We start from the raw sequence: 15,000 nt of genomic DNA, 5'->3' as shown, positions 1-15,000 counted from the left end.
GGAAACCATCAGGGCCAGCAGTTGAGTTTGTGTCCACTTCATGTATAGCTAGTAGTACATCTTCTTCGCTAATGTTGATGTATTCCATTGTAACTGCCTCATTGGTTATAGGGGAGGTAGCAAAGAAGTCCACTGGTTCGTTCACTTGTCTGTGCTCCAATGGAGTGGTGAAGACACTTTTGAATTGCTCATTCAGTACCTCACTGATCCTAGTTGGACTGTCTGTGAGGGAGCCATCCTCTTCGGAGAGGGGTCCAATCTTGTAGCGTACTGAGGCTGTTTCTTTTGCGTAATGAAAGAAGGCCTTTGGGTTTGACTTAATGTTTTTTATAACCCAGGCTTCTTTATCTGCTCTCTCTCTCACATAGGATTATTGCAGCCTTTTTTCAATCTCCACCAGTGTCGTTTTTAGGCGGGACCTTTGGCCATTCTTGGGATGCTGGTTGAGTCGATTTGCAACTTTCGTCCGTCGTCTCATGAGGATCTTCCTCTCCCTTGGAATCTTGTTCCTATTTGTTTTGGCCTTGTGCTCTGGGACATATTTCTGGCATATAGCTTGCACAGTAGACATGAAACATTCTAGTTTCATGTCAATGTCTGGTGTGGAGAGACATTTTGGCCAATCCTCTCTGAGGATCTCTTTCTGGATCGATTTCCAGTCCGCTTTGTGGAAGTTCAGATTGGAGAGATTTTGGGTGCTTCCTTTAAGCTGTATGTCTCTGGTTTCTTTTGGGACAAACATAGACAGTTCTATTATGTTGTGATCCGAAACTAATGTCGGCGTCACTTTCACATCATGAATGATGTCCGTATTGTTCGTGAAGCAGAGATCTAGAATGTTATTCGCTCTAGTTGGTCTGAGAACAGCTTGCTCCATGAATAGGGCATTGGTGAGGTTGCGCAGGCATTCCACCTGTGCTTGCTTGCGATAGGTCATTCCTGAGAGTATGAGACCTTCGGGTCATTTGACGTTGGGGAAGTTGAAATCACCCATAAGAAATATGGTCACATGGTGTTCCAATTTCATGAGGATTTCTTTAATTCTAGTGAGGCAATCTTCAAATTTGCCTATGTGGTTTGGAGCATCCGGTGGGCAATATGTATTGCATATGACTATATTATGTTGTCTTATGTATACAATTTGGGTGTCGCATACCGAATTTGAGTATGACAGTAAGACCTGGGGTGTGAGGTCGTCACGGATGTATACAGCAACTCCACCATGGCTCCTTTCCCTTCTGTCTGTTCGCAGTATGACATATTTTGGTACGTGTACTTCTGCATCCTCTATATCAGGGCTGAGGTGAGTTTCCACGAGTGCTATGCATAGGGCTTGATTGCATGCAGCAAGGTCTCTCAGGAAAGAAATTTTGCTTTTATTATTATAATGCAACAGGCCCCCAATATTTAGTAAAAATATTGGCGTGATGCCAATATATATATATATACTTTCCAAAATAAACACTTATTTTCTTTTTAATGGCTCCAATGAAGCACTAAGATCTTGCAAAGGCACCAAGCGTTGCATTCTTGAGTAAAACACTTCATCTCACCTTGCTCTGCAATCACACTTCAGGCAACGTCGATATAATGGAGGGGATGAGCTATTGTACGGCACGAACATTTGATCACTATAAGCACACAATTTGTGGAGGTCGTTGGTGAACACTCCATCATATATATATATAAAGGTGAATACTCCACCATATATATATATATATATATATATATATATATAACGGTGAACACTCCATCATATATATATATATATATATTTATATAAGGGCATTACTATACAATAATGCCTCACGCTATGAGGGACTCTAAGGTCAGACTACCATAAAAAGTGCTTTTTATGGTAGTCTGACCTTAGAGTCCCTCATAGCGTGAGGCATTATTGTATAGTAATGCCCTTATATAAATATAAATATATATTTCGGGAATAAATGATGGATTTTTTCCCTTATGAGGTTTTTCCACGCTATCTACTTGATAAATTCTTGTAAAAGAATTCGTCCTATTATTGAATTTATATATATATATATATATATATATATATATATATATATATATATATATATATATATATAAAGGTGAACACTATATCATATATATATATATATATATATATATATATATATATACGTGCAAAAAAAGAATTACAATATATGACAATATTCTTTCACACTCTCTCACTTCAAGAATAAATGTATATCTCTGCATGTAAAGCTTGCGGAAATCTTCAACAAAACTTTCACTGCACACTATTATCATATACTTTCTCTGTTTTACATCACCATCATATAGACTGCTGGAAATGTAACTCATTAGTATTGTTGTAAATGCTAGTCACAGATAACTTCTATTTGGCTATCTACATAAATATTATTGAAACAATTTTTTTTTAAACATACGCAGCTAAAAATCATACCTAACCATAGCTATTCAGGCAACACATATGAATACAGCGTTTTCACCTATTGTGGATCAAGAGAGATAAGAAATGTGCTTTGCTGGAAGCACATTAATATTTTATAGAAGACTGAATTATGACCTTTCTTTTGTTACCCCATCGCATTCATCTATGAACTACTGGTTCTCATAAACACACGCACGCATACACAGGTATACACTCATACGCCTAGGAAATACAATTATGCACAAAATCTCTAATATTCTCAGTTAGAATTTATGAGTGATGTGTCTGTGTCTGTGTGTCTGCGTTTTCTCTCCTACAATTTGAATTGTAGGAGAGAATTTGAATAGAAAACTGGAGACCAACGTGTAGTAGTAGTAGTAGTCTGCTAACAATCCCACAAATCATGTAGGTTTCATTCTAAATTGAGCTAATATCAGTTCACTTCATGTTTTCCGTGATTTCCGACTATATTCCAATAGTTCAAGTTGTGGTGGACGCTGTTGGTTTCTACTTATTCTCCACACATTACGTGGAGCCCTTGCCAACAAACCATCGTTTCTTTTAGAAACATATTCTAGTACTTTCCAATGCGAGATGTTTCAGCTGTTGTTGATGGTTATGTTGTTTATTATTCTTATGCTTTTGCCGTTGCTCTAATTTGTTTCTTACAAATAGATTCCCGGTAACACATTGTCCTTGAGCAAGGCAATTTATTTCATATCACTCCAGTCCACTCAGTTGATAAGAATGACTAGTACCTGTATTTCAAAGGGTCAGCTTTGACACATTCTGTGTCATGCTGAATCTCCTTGAGAACTACGTTAAGGGTACATTTGTCTGTGGCATTCTCAACCACTTGCACATTAATTTCACCAGGATGCGTTTTGTTGTCACAGTTTTTGACATTTTAAAATTAAGCGAAAATTTTCAAACTTGTGATATAGATGTAATTCTTCACGCTGAATTTGATTTTGTTATTCACTTGTTCCATAGAAATTTTAGAAAAATTCTACAGCGGTTTAAAGCTGGATAACTTTTACCTAATCAGAAAACAGGATTTAGAAGCTGGCATTTTGTGCGTGAGAGCTGTCTTTCACACGATTACGACGACGAACTTGTAAGAAGTTTTGAAGTTATAATAAGTTTTAATGAATAAAGTCATGTGCAATGTCGGAACACGCATGTAAACAATATAAAAAGGAAAAATCTTCAATTAATTTTCTTTGTGTGAAAAACAGTATAATCTATACGTTAAATTACCCAGAAAACCGATTTCAGTTCATGTAAACAATACATATTTTGTAGTGAAAATTCAGAAACAAAAATTATAACCATCAATTTCAGGAACGTGCGAGTAAGCCTTCGACAAGTCACTGAAAATTATAGTTCCTGGAAGAAAGGACTGACGTATGCATTCCTCTAGCGAGTCGCAATTCCGATATCACACAGCATAAAGAAAAGCATATCTGATCTCGCGACACATACCTCCGAAATACCCATTGCTCAGGTAACAAACACCCTTCCTTGGTTGTATTTACGTCTTGAGAAGACTGTTTTGTCTATCTCAAAACTTTCCCCGGATCGCCTATCTGAACTATATTGCGGATCAGGTCCTCTGCACATATTTTACAAACATAACTGTAATCAACAGCTGTGCAATGTTTCATCTCCGATTCTTCAACATTAAACCGGACGTAAGTCAATTCCTGGATCTATGAGTAAAGAAAGAAGAAGCAGTTCAATTCTAAGAGGAAGAGGGCCACCATCCAACCATGCGTCCTTTTTGACAGACACGCACTTCTATCCTTTTCGGAGGCACCACCAGTAAATTTTCTCGCGAAGCATTTTATTCATATTGTGTATTTTTGTACAATTTTCTCTTAATAATAGCACCCTTCTCTTGCAAGTAAGAAACGGCATCCTCCTCAAAAACTTTGCAAAAATTTGACACCATATTGATTGTGTGCGTGTGTGTGTGTGTGTGTGTGTGTGTGTGTGTGTGTGTGTGTGTGTGTGTGTGTGTGTGTGTGCGTGTGTGTTAATATGTAATAATAAAATTTTATTGTGTTTTGTTATGCGCGTGATAACCCGGTCCGAGAAAAAACTTCCTTACGTGGAATCGCTCTGTGAAAAAATTGTCTTACATATAACCGGTCCATGATGCAAATGAGGTTGCGAACCGCTGCTTTTGAAATTCAGTGTTGTTAAATAATGGAAGAAACTCTTCTGATAATTCTTTTACTATTTTCCCTTTTGAAAATAATTTCATTTCCTCTTTGTTTCAATTTGTTACTATAAAATAGAATCTTACAAGATTTCGCTTCCTGGATCTAATGACATCTAATACGAGATCTTAACCACAATCAATTTCACATTAAAAATACATTGCCCCTGAAGTTGTTGTCCTATAATTATTTCTTGACTCTGAGCATTTCCTAACATTTTCATATTGTAATTTTGTGATTTATTATTTTTAAAAATTATTTTGCCAATACTATTAGTTCGACGTATTATTATGAAAGTCACTCGCCTCCGATTACTCATAAATTCAAGCATTGCTTAGTCTAGTTTAGTTGTTGCCCATTAAATATGGAGCTAAATGCACATTCAGTTTCTGCACTAAAGATACTTTGATACTCATAAAGAATATTCAAATCTAATTCATTAATATATATTGTATAATATATACATTGCATAATATGCACGTGTGTGTATGTATGTGTCTCTTCTATATGTGCGTGCGTGTGTGTGTGTCTATTGTAGAATGAATACATAGAAGAGTCTCACAATACGTACACACAATTTCTCTGCCTTCCCATCCTTTCAATTTTTCTCCTTCTGCGTCTCTTTTTCTCTCTCTATTTACTAACAATTAGAACCCTACGCTCAAACACACAAACAAGAACCGCTACACACACACATACACACAGACGTATGCATACATATTTACATACGCGCGCGCACGCACACATGCACAGCAATTTTGGTGGGAGGGATAAGTTGATTACATCGAAAGATGAAATGCAAAGTTGAACTCAGACCGTAAAGACGGACAAAAATGCCGCAAAACATTTCGCTGCAGCCTTATTTTCTCCGAAATAAATATTTAGAATGTTTACAATCACAAAAGCCGAGAAAAAGTTGTTTTTTTTCTGATCCAGAAGGCAGGCTGGTCGTTCTCGATCTGACATTCAGTTGTGGCAAGATAATCAGGCTAGTTGCTATTTATGCATCCAACATTATGGGCGCGCAAAGTGAATATTTTCGTGACCTGGGCAAGTTCCTGGCCACGTTGCATTCGCTTTTATTGTTAGGAGACTTTAACAGAATATGTGACGCACACACAGATTGTGTTGGCTCGAACATGAACAGAAAATGTAACCCAGGCTTACGGGATCAGCTAAGTCACTTTCAGCTAGCAGATCCACATAGGCTGGAACACCCGAACACTCCACAGTGGACTTGGTCAAATAGTTATGGGTCTTCCAGAACATATCTAGATAGGATTTTAATTAGAGAAACAGATAAGTCCATAGCTAAGTGTCCACAGTTTTTTCTAGTCAGCTACAGTGACCACAAGATGGTTACCTGTAAATTGACAATAGATAAGTTACATATTCAGGGATCTGGCTACTGGAAACTCTATAGTCCCTTTTGGCGATTGAGGAATACAGAAAGCGGATCAAGATGTTAATACAGAGGGCATTGACAGGTACCATCATTAATAACAAATGGTGGTACGCCCTAAAAAGAGCCATCAAATATGAGTATATTAGGTTTAGCATAAGTTTAGCTAAGAAGGGACGTAGAATAGGAGATGGTTTAGTTAAAGAACTAGAAGGAGCCTGGAGGATTGGTAATGCGGACCAAGCGAGGGTGAAAAGACTGGAGTTAAACCAGCATTGTGAAGCCCAACACATGGGAAGTATTGCCAGAGCTAAGTTACGTGCGATGGGAAGTGAAGGAATCAAGGCCGCTGGATGGGCCCGAGTGGTTGAAGCTCGGCTAGGAAATAGTTCCACTATACGGTCTTTGACGAATCATAATGGCGTCTTGGTAAACGAACCCGAGAAAATGTGTGAGGCCTTTCGGGAGTATTTTACCCAGCTGTTCCGGTGTGACAGCGGTCCTGGTGGTGGGAGAGCCCTCGAGGACTTTCTTGCCGGGCTGCCGTGTCTCTCGGAGTCGGATGCGGAGTCTTGCGTTGGCCTTGGCTTCCTCGAGTGGTTTATCGCTTTGTACCACAACATTGACTCGATCGTTCGGGTGAATGGTTTCCTTTCGAAGCCGTTCTGCATCAGACTCTCGGTTTGTCAAGGATGTGCGCTCTCACCGCTTTTGTATGTGGTGGCTCTCGAGCCCCTACTGCGAAGGTTGAGTGGTATTCCGAGAGAACCAGAGGAGTTTGTTACGGCTTACGCGGATGATATCACTATCAGCGTAACCTCAGTAGCACGCCTACGTGAAGTGGGTAAGACTATTGAGGCTTACGAAGAGGTGGCAGGAGCAAAGATTAACCGAGAAAAGTCGGTCGGCTTGCAGCTCGGCACCTAGTTTAGCAAGTCGATGACTTCAGACAGCGTTGTTGGGTGCTGGATGGAGGGACCGGTTAAGTTGCTGGGAGTTTCGGTTGGACCAGGCCTCCAAATAGGGAAGAACTGAACGGAGGTATATATATATATATATATATATATATATATTGAGAGAGTAATAATGATCTATCCTGTTATGTGTTAAGATATAACAGGGAAAATGGCTTTATGTTTTACTTGTTTCAGTTATTGGACTACGACCATGCTGAGGCACCGCCTTGACGGGTTTAGTCCAACAAAACCTGGTATTTATTGTATCAGTATTTTTTGATGAACCACTAACGTTACGGGGAGGTATACGAACCAACACCGCTTATAAAGTGGTGGTGTGGAAGACAAACACAAAGACGCACAAAGATATACACATGTGCGGGCAGACACACAGATATATAATTATATATATATACGTACATGACGAGCTTCTTTCAGATTCCATCTATCATATCTACTCACAAGGCTTCAGTCGACCCGGGGCTACGGTAGAAGACATTTTCCCAAGATAACGGGCAATAGCACCCGAGACCACATGATTGGGAAATCAGCTTCTTAACCACACAACAAATCTTTTGCCTATTGGTGCGTTCGAGGAGCACTTGCTCTTTCAATTTAGCCGGAATTTAGATTAAATAAGTTATTCTCTAGATTAGTTATTAGTCGTATGTCGTCGTCGTTGGTTTTATTTCGTATCCACGAATTTAATTTCTTCTTTGCTGGACGCTTCGTTTATGGTGATGGCGTTGGTGATTTTGTAGACCATTTTATGCACAGAAGAGTCAATGATATTGACTGTATGGTAATGTTGGTAAAGAACAAGGTTGATTTGGTCGAGCCTTTCTCTCCTGTTATTCAATTTCTTCCTTTTCATTTCTGGTAGCTTCGAAGATTTTGGTTCCTATGATGATGGATCACCACCTCTTGGTACGGTCTCGGGCTTATGTTTCAAAGTATTCAGGCTATGATCAGTGGCTTTTAGTGCTGTTTTGACTTGGTCCTTGTATCTTCGAAGAAGACAACAGCGTGGTTCTTTCCTTGAAGCGAGTTCGCTGAATTAGTCTTGGTGTAGGAACCTTGACTCTTCCATTTTTGCTACATATGCTGACCATCGAAGACAGTGTTTCGTGATCAGCGATTCGATGCTTTGATAGTTGGCTCTTTCCAGAACTTTGTTGTATAATTCCATATCTAAAAGGATTTGTTCCAGCAATATGAAAATATCCAAATTTGTGAATATTACATTCATGGTAGTACATGAAAATAGATTTAAAATAATAGAAATATATTTACAGAATTTATTAGCAACGAAGTACGAACAGAAGATCTCCGACGTCTGTCGCTGAGAATCCTTGCTTCGCCACTGGTTCGGAATAATTAAATGACTGAGAGATCACAATCACAATATTGTCATTCTCATGGTTTCGTAAAATTAAACAGCAATTCGGTTTTCTTTCTATTGGACTAAAAATATAGAAAAAGATAGAGTGCTTTATTTACAGCTGAGAAGCTACAATTAAGTTAAGTTCATAAGTGCCAAAAAGATGTACGCCACTAAACTGGTCGTTTGCATTTGAAGAATTTAGACTTGTGGGATTTAGATAAGAGCTCCTTTTCATGGATGAATCACTTAGTCATTTTAAATCACACAGGTATTCATTCGATCGACCATCTTTGTTTTGATTTTTTTAAAGTAAATCTAACAAGACCAACAACAACGATCACAAAGACGCCAGCGGGAAAAGCTTCTACTAGTAGTCATCTGACCTGCTGAAAATAGCAGCTAAATATCCCTAAGACTATAATCAAGCGTCTTAGATAAGAACTACATTGGAAAATTTAATAGGAGGTACATTATATCTAAAGAAAACTAATAAATGGCCGTGGTTGGAATTATTTTCAATATAAGTTTGTTCAATCAGAACCGACTTAGGAATAAACAAAAACGATCTCAAGAGTTATATTATCTTGAAAAGCACGAATGTATAAACTATGCTACACGTATTTTTAGCTACACATTTTTATTTGTCAAAACAATACAAGCAGATTGTTTTCCCCTAATCCGTATTTCTTGATTTATGCACCTCTAGCTAACTTTTCTTTTAGAGTTTATTTGATTTGGTTTTATCTGTAATAAGGTGAAAGTTTGCATTGTAAATTGTTTAATCTTGCGGCAACACTGGGATTCATTGTTAACATGCAGGTTTTAAGAGCATGCAACTAATTATAGCAGTTACAGACGAACTGACAAACATCGGCCAATAAATTCATTAATCATACAGATGGCATATGAAACAATATTGATCGGTTGGTTGATTCGCTTTTTGTAAGAACTGGTGAAAGCTCACGAGAGACAACAACGAGCCAATGCAAAAGACCACTAAGCAGTTGATCGACCTGCTAAAAACAGCAAACAAATCTACTTTAGATCATATCCTGCTGTCTTATAAAACAAACGGACACATTGGTTAACGTGGTCGTAGATACATTGTTTGAGGTTAAATAGCAGCTGAGGAAAGTAATTAGTTACGATCATGGATAACACAATCTGTTGCAATGTGACTATTTCTGCCACAAGTTAACTGAGAAGAGAGAAATACAACTTTAATTGCATATTTGATGGAAGAGACTATTTCTAATTACCTATTGTCTTTAGAGCAGTAATTAATAAGCATAAGCGGAGAATTAAGTACACTGATATTTCAGTTCCGCACAAATGTTTGACACTTTGACAAATCATGTATACCGCAGTCGGTATCCTGTCAAATTGTAGATATCGCAGAATGTAGCTTTTGCCGATGTTAAATATTACAAAATAGAATTGATGACGGTTTAGAAACTGTCAACGTGTCTCTGGGGGTTTCAATTAATGATGTGGTAAAGGAAAACTTTAACCACCTAAGCCAACGAGATAACTTTATAAAGCTTCATACACCAGCTCACAGCAAAATCTCTCAGCAAAATCTCTATCTTTAAAATGAGAAATCAAATTTGTTGTATGCTGAGAGTTTGTTAATACTAATGATGAGGAGGTCTTAGTTATTGATAGCCATCTGATGCTTCGCCTGATTGATTACTCTGTAGCACGAATCTATTCAACAACAATACTAACGATAATTGTCTTTAAACAAAATAAGGACGCGAGGCAACCCCTTCACCTTTATTTTTAAAGTAACATCTCTATTTCTAAACACTACATGAATACCAATATTTCCAATTTCCCAGTTAGTGAGCAAATGTTTAGCTATAATTTCATGGTGTTAACTATATGAAAAACAAATTTAGATATGATGCTGTTCTATCGCAAGTAACATTCCCACGTAATCTGATACTTATTTCCAAAAGTTAGATAACTCAGTTATATATAATTGATCGCATTGAACATGCAATCAACATTTCTACCATAGAGGACTTGAACTAAAAGTCAATCAGCTGGCATCAATAAAGACGAGCTTACCACATTTATAACATTCATCAGAGGATGAAGTTATGATGAAGTCCAATAAGAATGGATAGAGCAAAATTTATAGCTATCTGTATGCTATCTATATAGCTATCTGTAAGTCTGAGGTACTGAACATGTAGGTCCTTCATAAAGTATTCGATCTGCTAACCGTACAATACGAATTTATAGAACGCTGGCAATTTTTAAACACTGCATTTGATAGTCGATCTCTGACTATTTCTATCAAATAATCAAACTCCAGATAATTGTCTTTATTTTTGATAATGGTACACAAGTCTGAAATAACATCCAACAGAGCAGTCTTAATTAACAAACACTCTGTGAAAGAAAACATCTTTCCTGATTCTTACAATAGTAAGTATATTAAAAGCCATCTCTGCGTATTAGTTTACCTATATTTAGTTTAATGCTCTATTCCTGGTTTATTTTTACATTAATGAACACAAAGAGTCTTCAACAATTTCTTTATTCATAAGGTGGTCAAAATAATTGGTTTCCTCAGACAAATTCAATCTATCTTTGCCAAACGAAAATAACGAACGTTATAAATTACTTGAATGGTTTATGCCAAAATATGACATCGTATTTTGTTGTAGATAAAACTCTACCTGCACTTGGTATTTAAGTACGAAGAAAAGAAATTTCTTCCTAAAATATATGTATGCCCACGCATTTGTGTGTATGTATGTATGTGTGTATATATATATATATATATATATATATATATATATATGCTCAGACACGCATATATACATAGCTATATGTATGTAAACATATTTATACATGCGCATACACAGCTGTATTTGTGTTAAGAGAGATGTTAACGACATCTTTATAGCTTGTTTTATTATTATGCATATTTTTATATATTTTTCACTTATTCTAAATGACAGGAGACCCCAATGGTTATATCTGACTCAGATCATAATGTTGCCTTCCAAGCTGTAAAATTCCAGCTGAGCGGAAATAATAGTGAATTATTTCACATTAATTCTGTCTCTGGAGAAATCACAGTAAACACACCTGGTTCCATTGACTGTGAAACACGTCCTCATTTCAATTTAACAGCAAGTATATTTTTATTTTAATTGTAGTGGTTTAACATATTTGATTATTTAACTTCACTTCTGAAAGAAAAGATTCCATCGTAAAAAACAGAACTTGTTGTATTCTATAAACATAATAGTTATTGCTATCATCATCATCATTATCATCACCATCATCATTATCATTCGCAATGTTTGCTTCTTCTTGACAGAGATTTACAAAGGAAGTGATTTTGATGACTGTATCGACCGCGATACATAACATACGCTGTCTGCCTCAAAGGACTGAAAGACAAAATAGGATTAATAATAATAATAATAATAATAATAATAATAATGGTTTCAAATTTTGCTACAAGGGCAGTTGGGGTGGGGGATAATCGATTACATTGACGCCAGTGTTTCACTGCTACTTAATTTATCGACCTCCGAAAGGATGAAAGGCAAAGTCGACCTCGGTGGAATTTGAACTCAGAATGTAGCGGCAGACGAAATTCCGCTTAGTATTTCGTCCAGCGTGTTAACGATTTTGCAAGCTCACTGCTTTAATGATAATAATAATAATAATAATAATAATAATAATAATAATAATAATAATAATAATTTTTTCTCTAAGAAGAACAACGCCTGAAAATTTGGGGGAGGGGTATACTCGACCCCAGTACTTGACTGGTACTTATTTTATCCACCCCCAAAAGGATGAAAGGCAAAATCGACCTCGGTGGAATAATAATATCAAAAGAAGAAGAAGAAGAAGAAGAAGAAGAAGAAGAAGAAATGTTTCTAATATAGGCAGATGACCTGAAAACTGGGGTAGGGAGATAATTGATTGCAGCGACGGTAGTATTTGACTGATCGTTCCTGGATGGATAAAAGGAAATGTTAATAATTTCCGTATTTGCCGATAGGTGGCCATTTCGACTTACTGCTGAACAGACGACTATACATTGAAGTGATCCAGCCTTACGAAACAAAGACTGAAACCAGCTGGCACCAGAACAACGGCCAAATAGCGATGACCCACACTATTGGAAGCTTTCTATTGATTCAAATCGATCAAAGCCCCGCAAAACTAGATCTTTTTACTCATCTTATCCATGATGTATCGTATGAAGTATAATTTGTCATGGATAGAACTTCTTGATATTGTACAGCTTTGCACTTTTCCAACTACGCTATCGCCGACAACTATTAATCGCTTTGCTAGTACCTTGACCAAGTTCTTAAACTCTGCATCGAGCCAAGAAATTGACTGGAAATTATAATTCGCTGCACATTACCATTTCTTTTTTCAGCATCTGGTTTTGTAATTTTCTTATTCTGCTGCCAAGACCTCTACGTAGACATCGGCGAACAAATCTGTCATATACATTCAAGATTCGTAAAGCAAACCATTAGACTATTAATTATTGATTTGCGTGTCTCATTTTCTCACATAGGCTTTTCACAGCTCTTTACATCTTTCACCGAGAGCTAATGCAAGCCTTCAGTGTAGGCTTTAAAGTCGACTGGTATTCATTTCATCAGTCTCTGCTGAAATGCTAAGTTACGGGGATCCCAACACTGTTTGTCAAGCGGTGGTGTGGAACAAACACAGACACAAAGGCACACACACATAACACACACACTTACATACATACATACATACATACATACATACATACATACATACATACATACATACATACCGGGTGTATCAGCAAAATTGTCCAAATTTTAGTTTCAGCTTCGAACCTTTGTATCTCGGGAATGCTTAAAGGTAACTAACAGAATTAACAGAGGTTTCTTCAACACTATTGGGCTCTACTTTGAGCGAGAGAAAATGTTTATTTTCCAATCTTACCAGAAGAATCGTGATGAAGTTGATCATGGACGAAAATAACATTTTCGTAAATAATAAACCATAGCTCAGGATTCTATCTAAACACTACTAGTAGAAAATTACTTTCCTGATTTCCTTCTGCAATTTCTATTCTCATATCATTATTATCATTATTATTATTATTATTATTAGTAGTAGTAGTAGTAGTAGTAGTAGTAGTAGTAGTAGTAGTAGTAGTAGTAGTAGTAGTAGTAGTAGTAGTAGTATTTTAGCCTTTAATTTTCATTTTCTTATTTTATTTTATTTTTTGTCTTTACATTTTTTTGTTTCTCTAGTTTCCTAATTACCTTAATAATAAAGCGAGATAATTTAATTTTATTTATTAAGACGTGCCTCGCAAATCTCAACATGCAAAGAACAGGAAGTCTGTATAGTACTTAATATTCTAACTCCAGTTACAAATTGGCTGAAAAATGGTTAATTAATTGCACAATGTTGCAAGAAGCTCACATTAGCAATATATGTGTGAGAAGATATGAATGTGTATGTATGCATTCATGTAGTTGTCTGTGTACACATGTTATATAATTTCTGCATATGTATATACATACATATATTTATATATATATAAATTTATGCATATACTCGCATGCACACCCCTATCCACACACACACACATATATGCATACATGATAGATTGTGCGTGCATATATATATATATATATATATATATATATATATATATATATTTATAGTTATATATATATATGTATATATATACATTGTAAACAATATATATACATATATATTTATTTATATATATATATGTATATATATATATGTGTGTATATATGTATGTGTGTGTGTATATATATATATATATATATATATATATATATATATATATAGTTTAAAAAAACACAAAAAAACAATAACAAAAAACAACAAAGTGAGGACGTGATACGGATAGTGTTATTGGACGCTCGGGAAAGGAAAGAGAGAGAGTATGACGTTTCGGGCGGAGACCTTCGTCGGAAAGACGGAAAGTTCAAAGAATGGGAAAACGGAGGAAGAGAAAATCGGCACCGATGCCCACGAGGTTACATTGTGGAAGGACCGGAAGAGGAGGTGGTGGAGGAAAAGTTCTTTCTAAGACAGGAGAGTGAAAAAGGGAGGTGAATATCTGTGCGTGCGCGAGAGTCTGCAAGTGTGTGTGTAATGACAGAACGTGTGTGTGCGTATGTATGTGTGTGTGTGTGTGTGTGTGCGTGGTTTGGTGGTTTATCTGTTAGTGTGTATGTGTGTGTTTGTGTGTGTGTGTGTGTGACGTAGTGGAAGGAATTAGTAGCAGGAATAGTTAGTGGGTGCTTATGGACAATGGTCAGTGGAAGGTCAGCAGGCAGTTTTTGAGTATGTGTGTGTTCGTGTGTGTTTGTGTGGGGTTGTAGGTGTTGGGTACGTGTGCATGTGTGTGTGTATTTTGTACGTGAGCGTGTGTGTATGTGTATGTTTTTGTGCGTGCGTGTGTGTTTGTGTGTATGTGTATGTTGTGTATATGTGCGTTGCTGTGTACGTGCGTGTGTGTGCGTGTGTTGTTTATGCCCATTTGTGTGTGATTGTATGCGTGTCTGTGTGAGTGTGTTGTGTTGGTGAGAGGTGTGGGT

The 15,000-nt window shown here is 36.7% G+C and overlaps 1 protein-coding gene across 1 annotated transcript in view; it reads left to right on the top strand.

Moving 5' to 3' along the window:
- LOC106875431 (protocadherin Fat 4) overlaps positions 1–15,000 on the top strand; it is a 483,503-nt gene that overhangs the window by 334,878 nt on the left and 133,625 nt on the right. The window contains exon 25 of the mRNA XM_089363753.1: positions 11,362–11,535. Coding sequence (XP_089219879.1) covers positions 11,362–11,535 — 174 coding nt within the window. The remainder of the gene's footprint in view (positions 1–11,361; positions 11,536–15,000) is intronic.

This window comes from Octopus bimaculoides, chromosome 15, assembly GCF_046866305.1.
Source record: "Octopus bimaculoides isolate indiv1 chromosome 15, ASM4686630v1, whole genome shotgun sequence".
Lineage (NCBI taxonomy): Eukaryota > Metazoa > Mollusca > Cephalopoda > Octopoda > Octopodidae > Octopus > Octopus bimaculoides.
The sequence above is the reverse complement of the archived record's forward strand: the minus strand, read 5'-3'. Positions and strand labels throughout refer to the sequence as shown.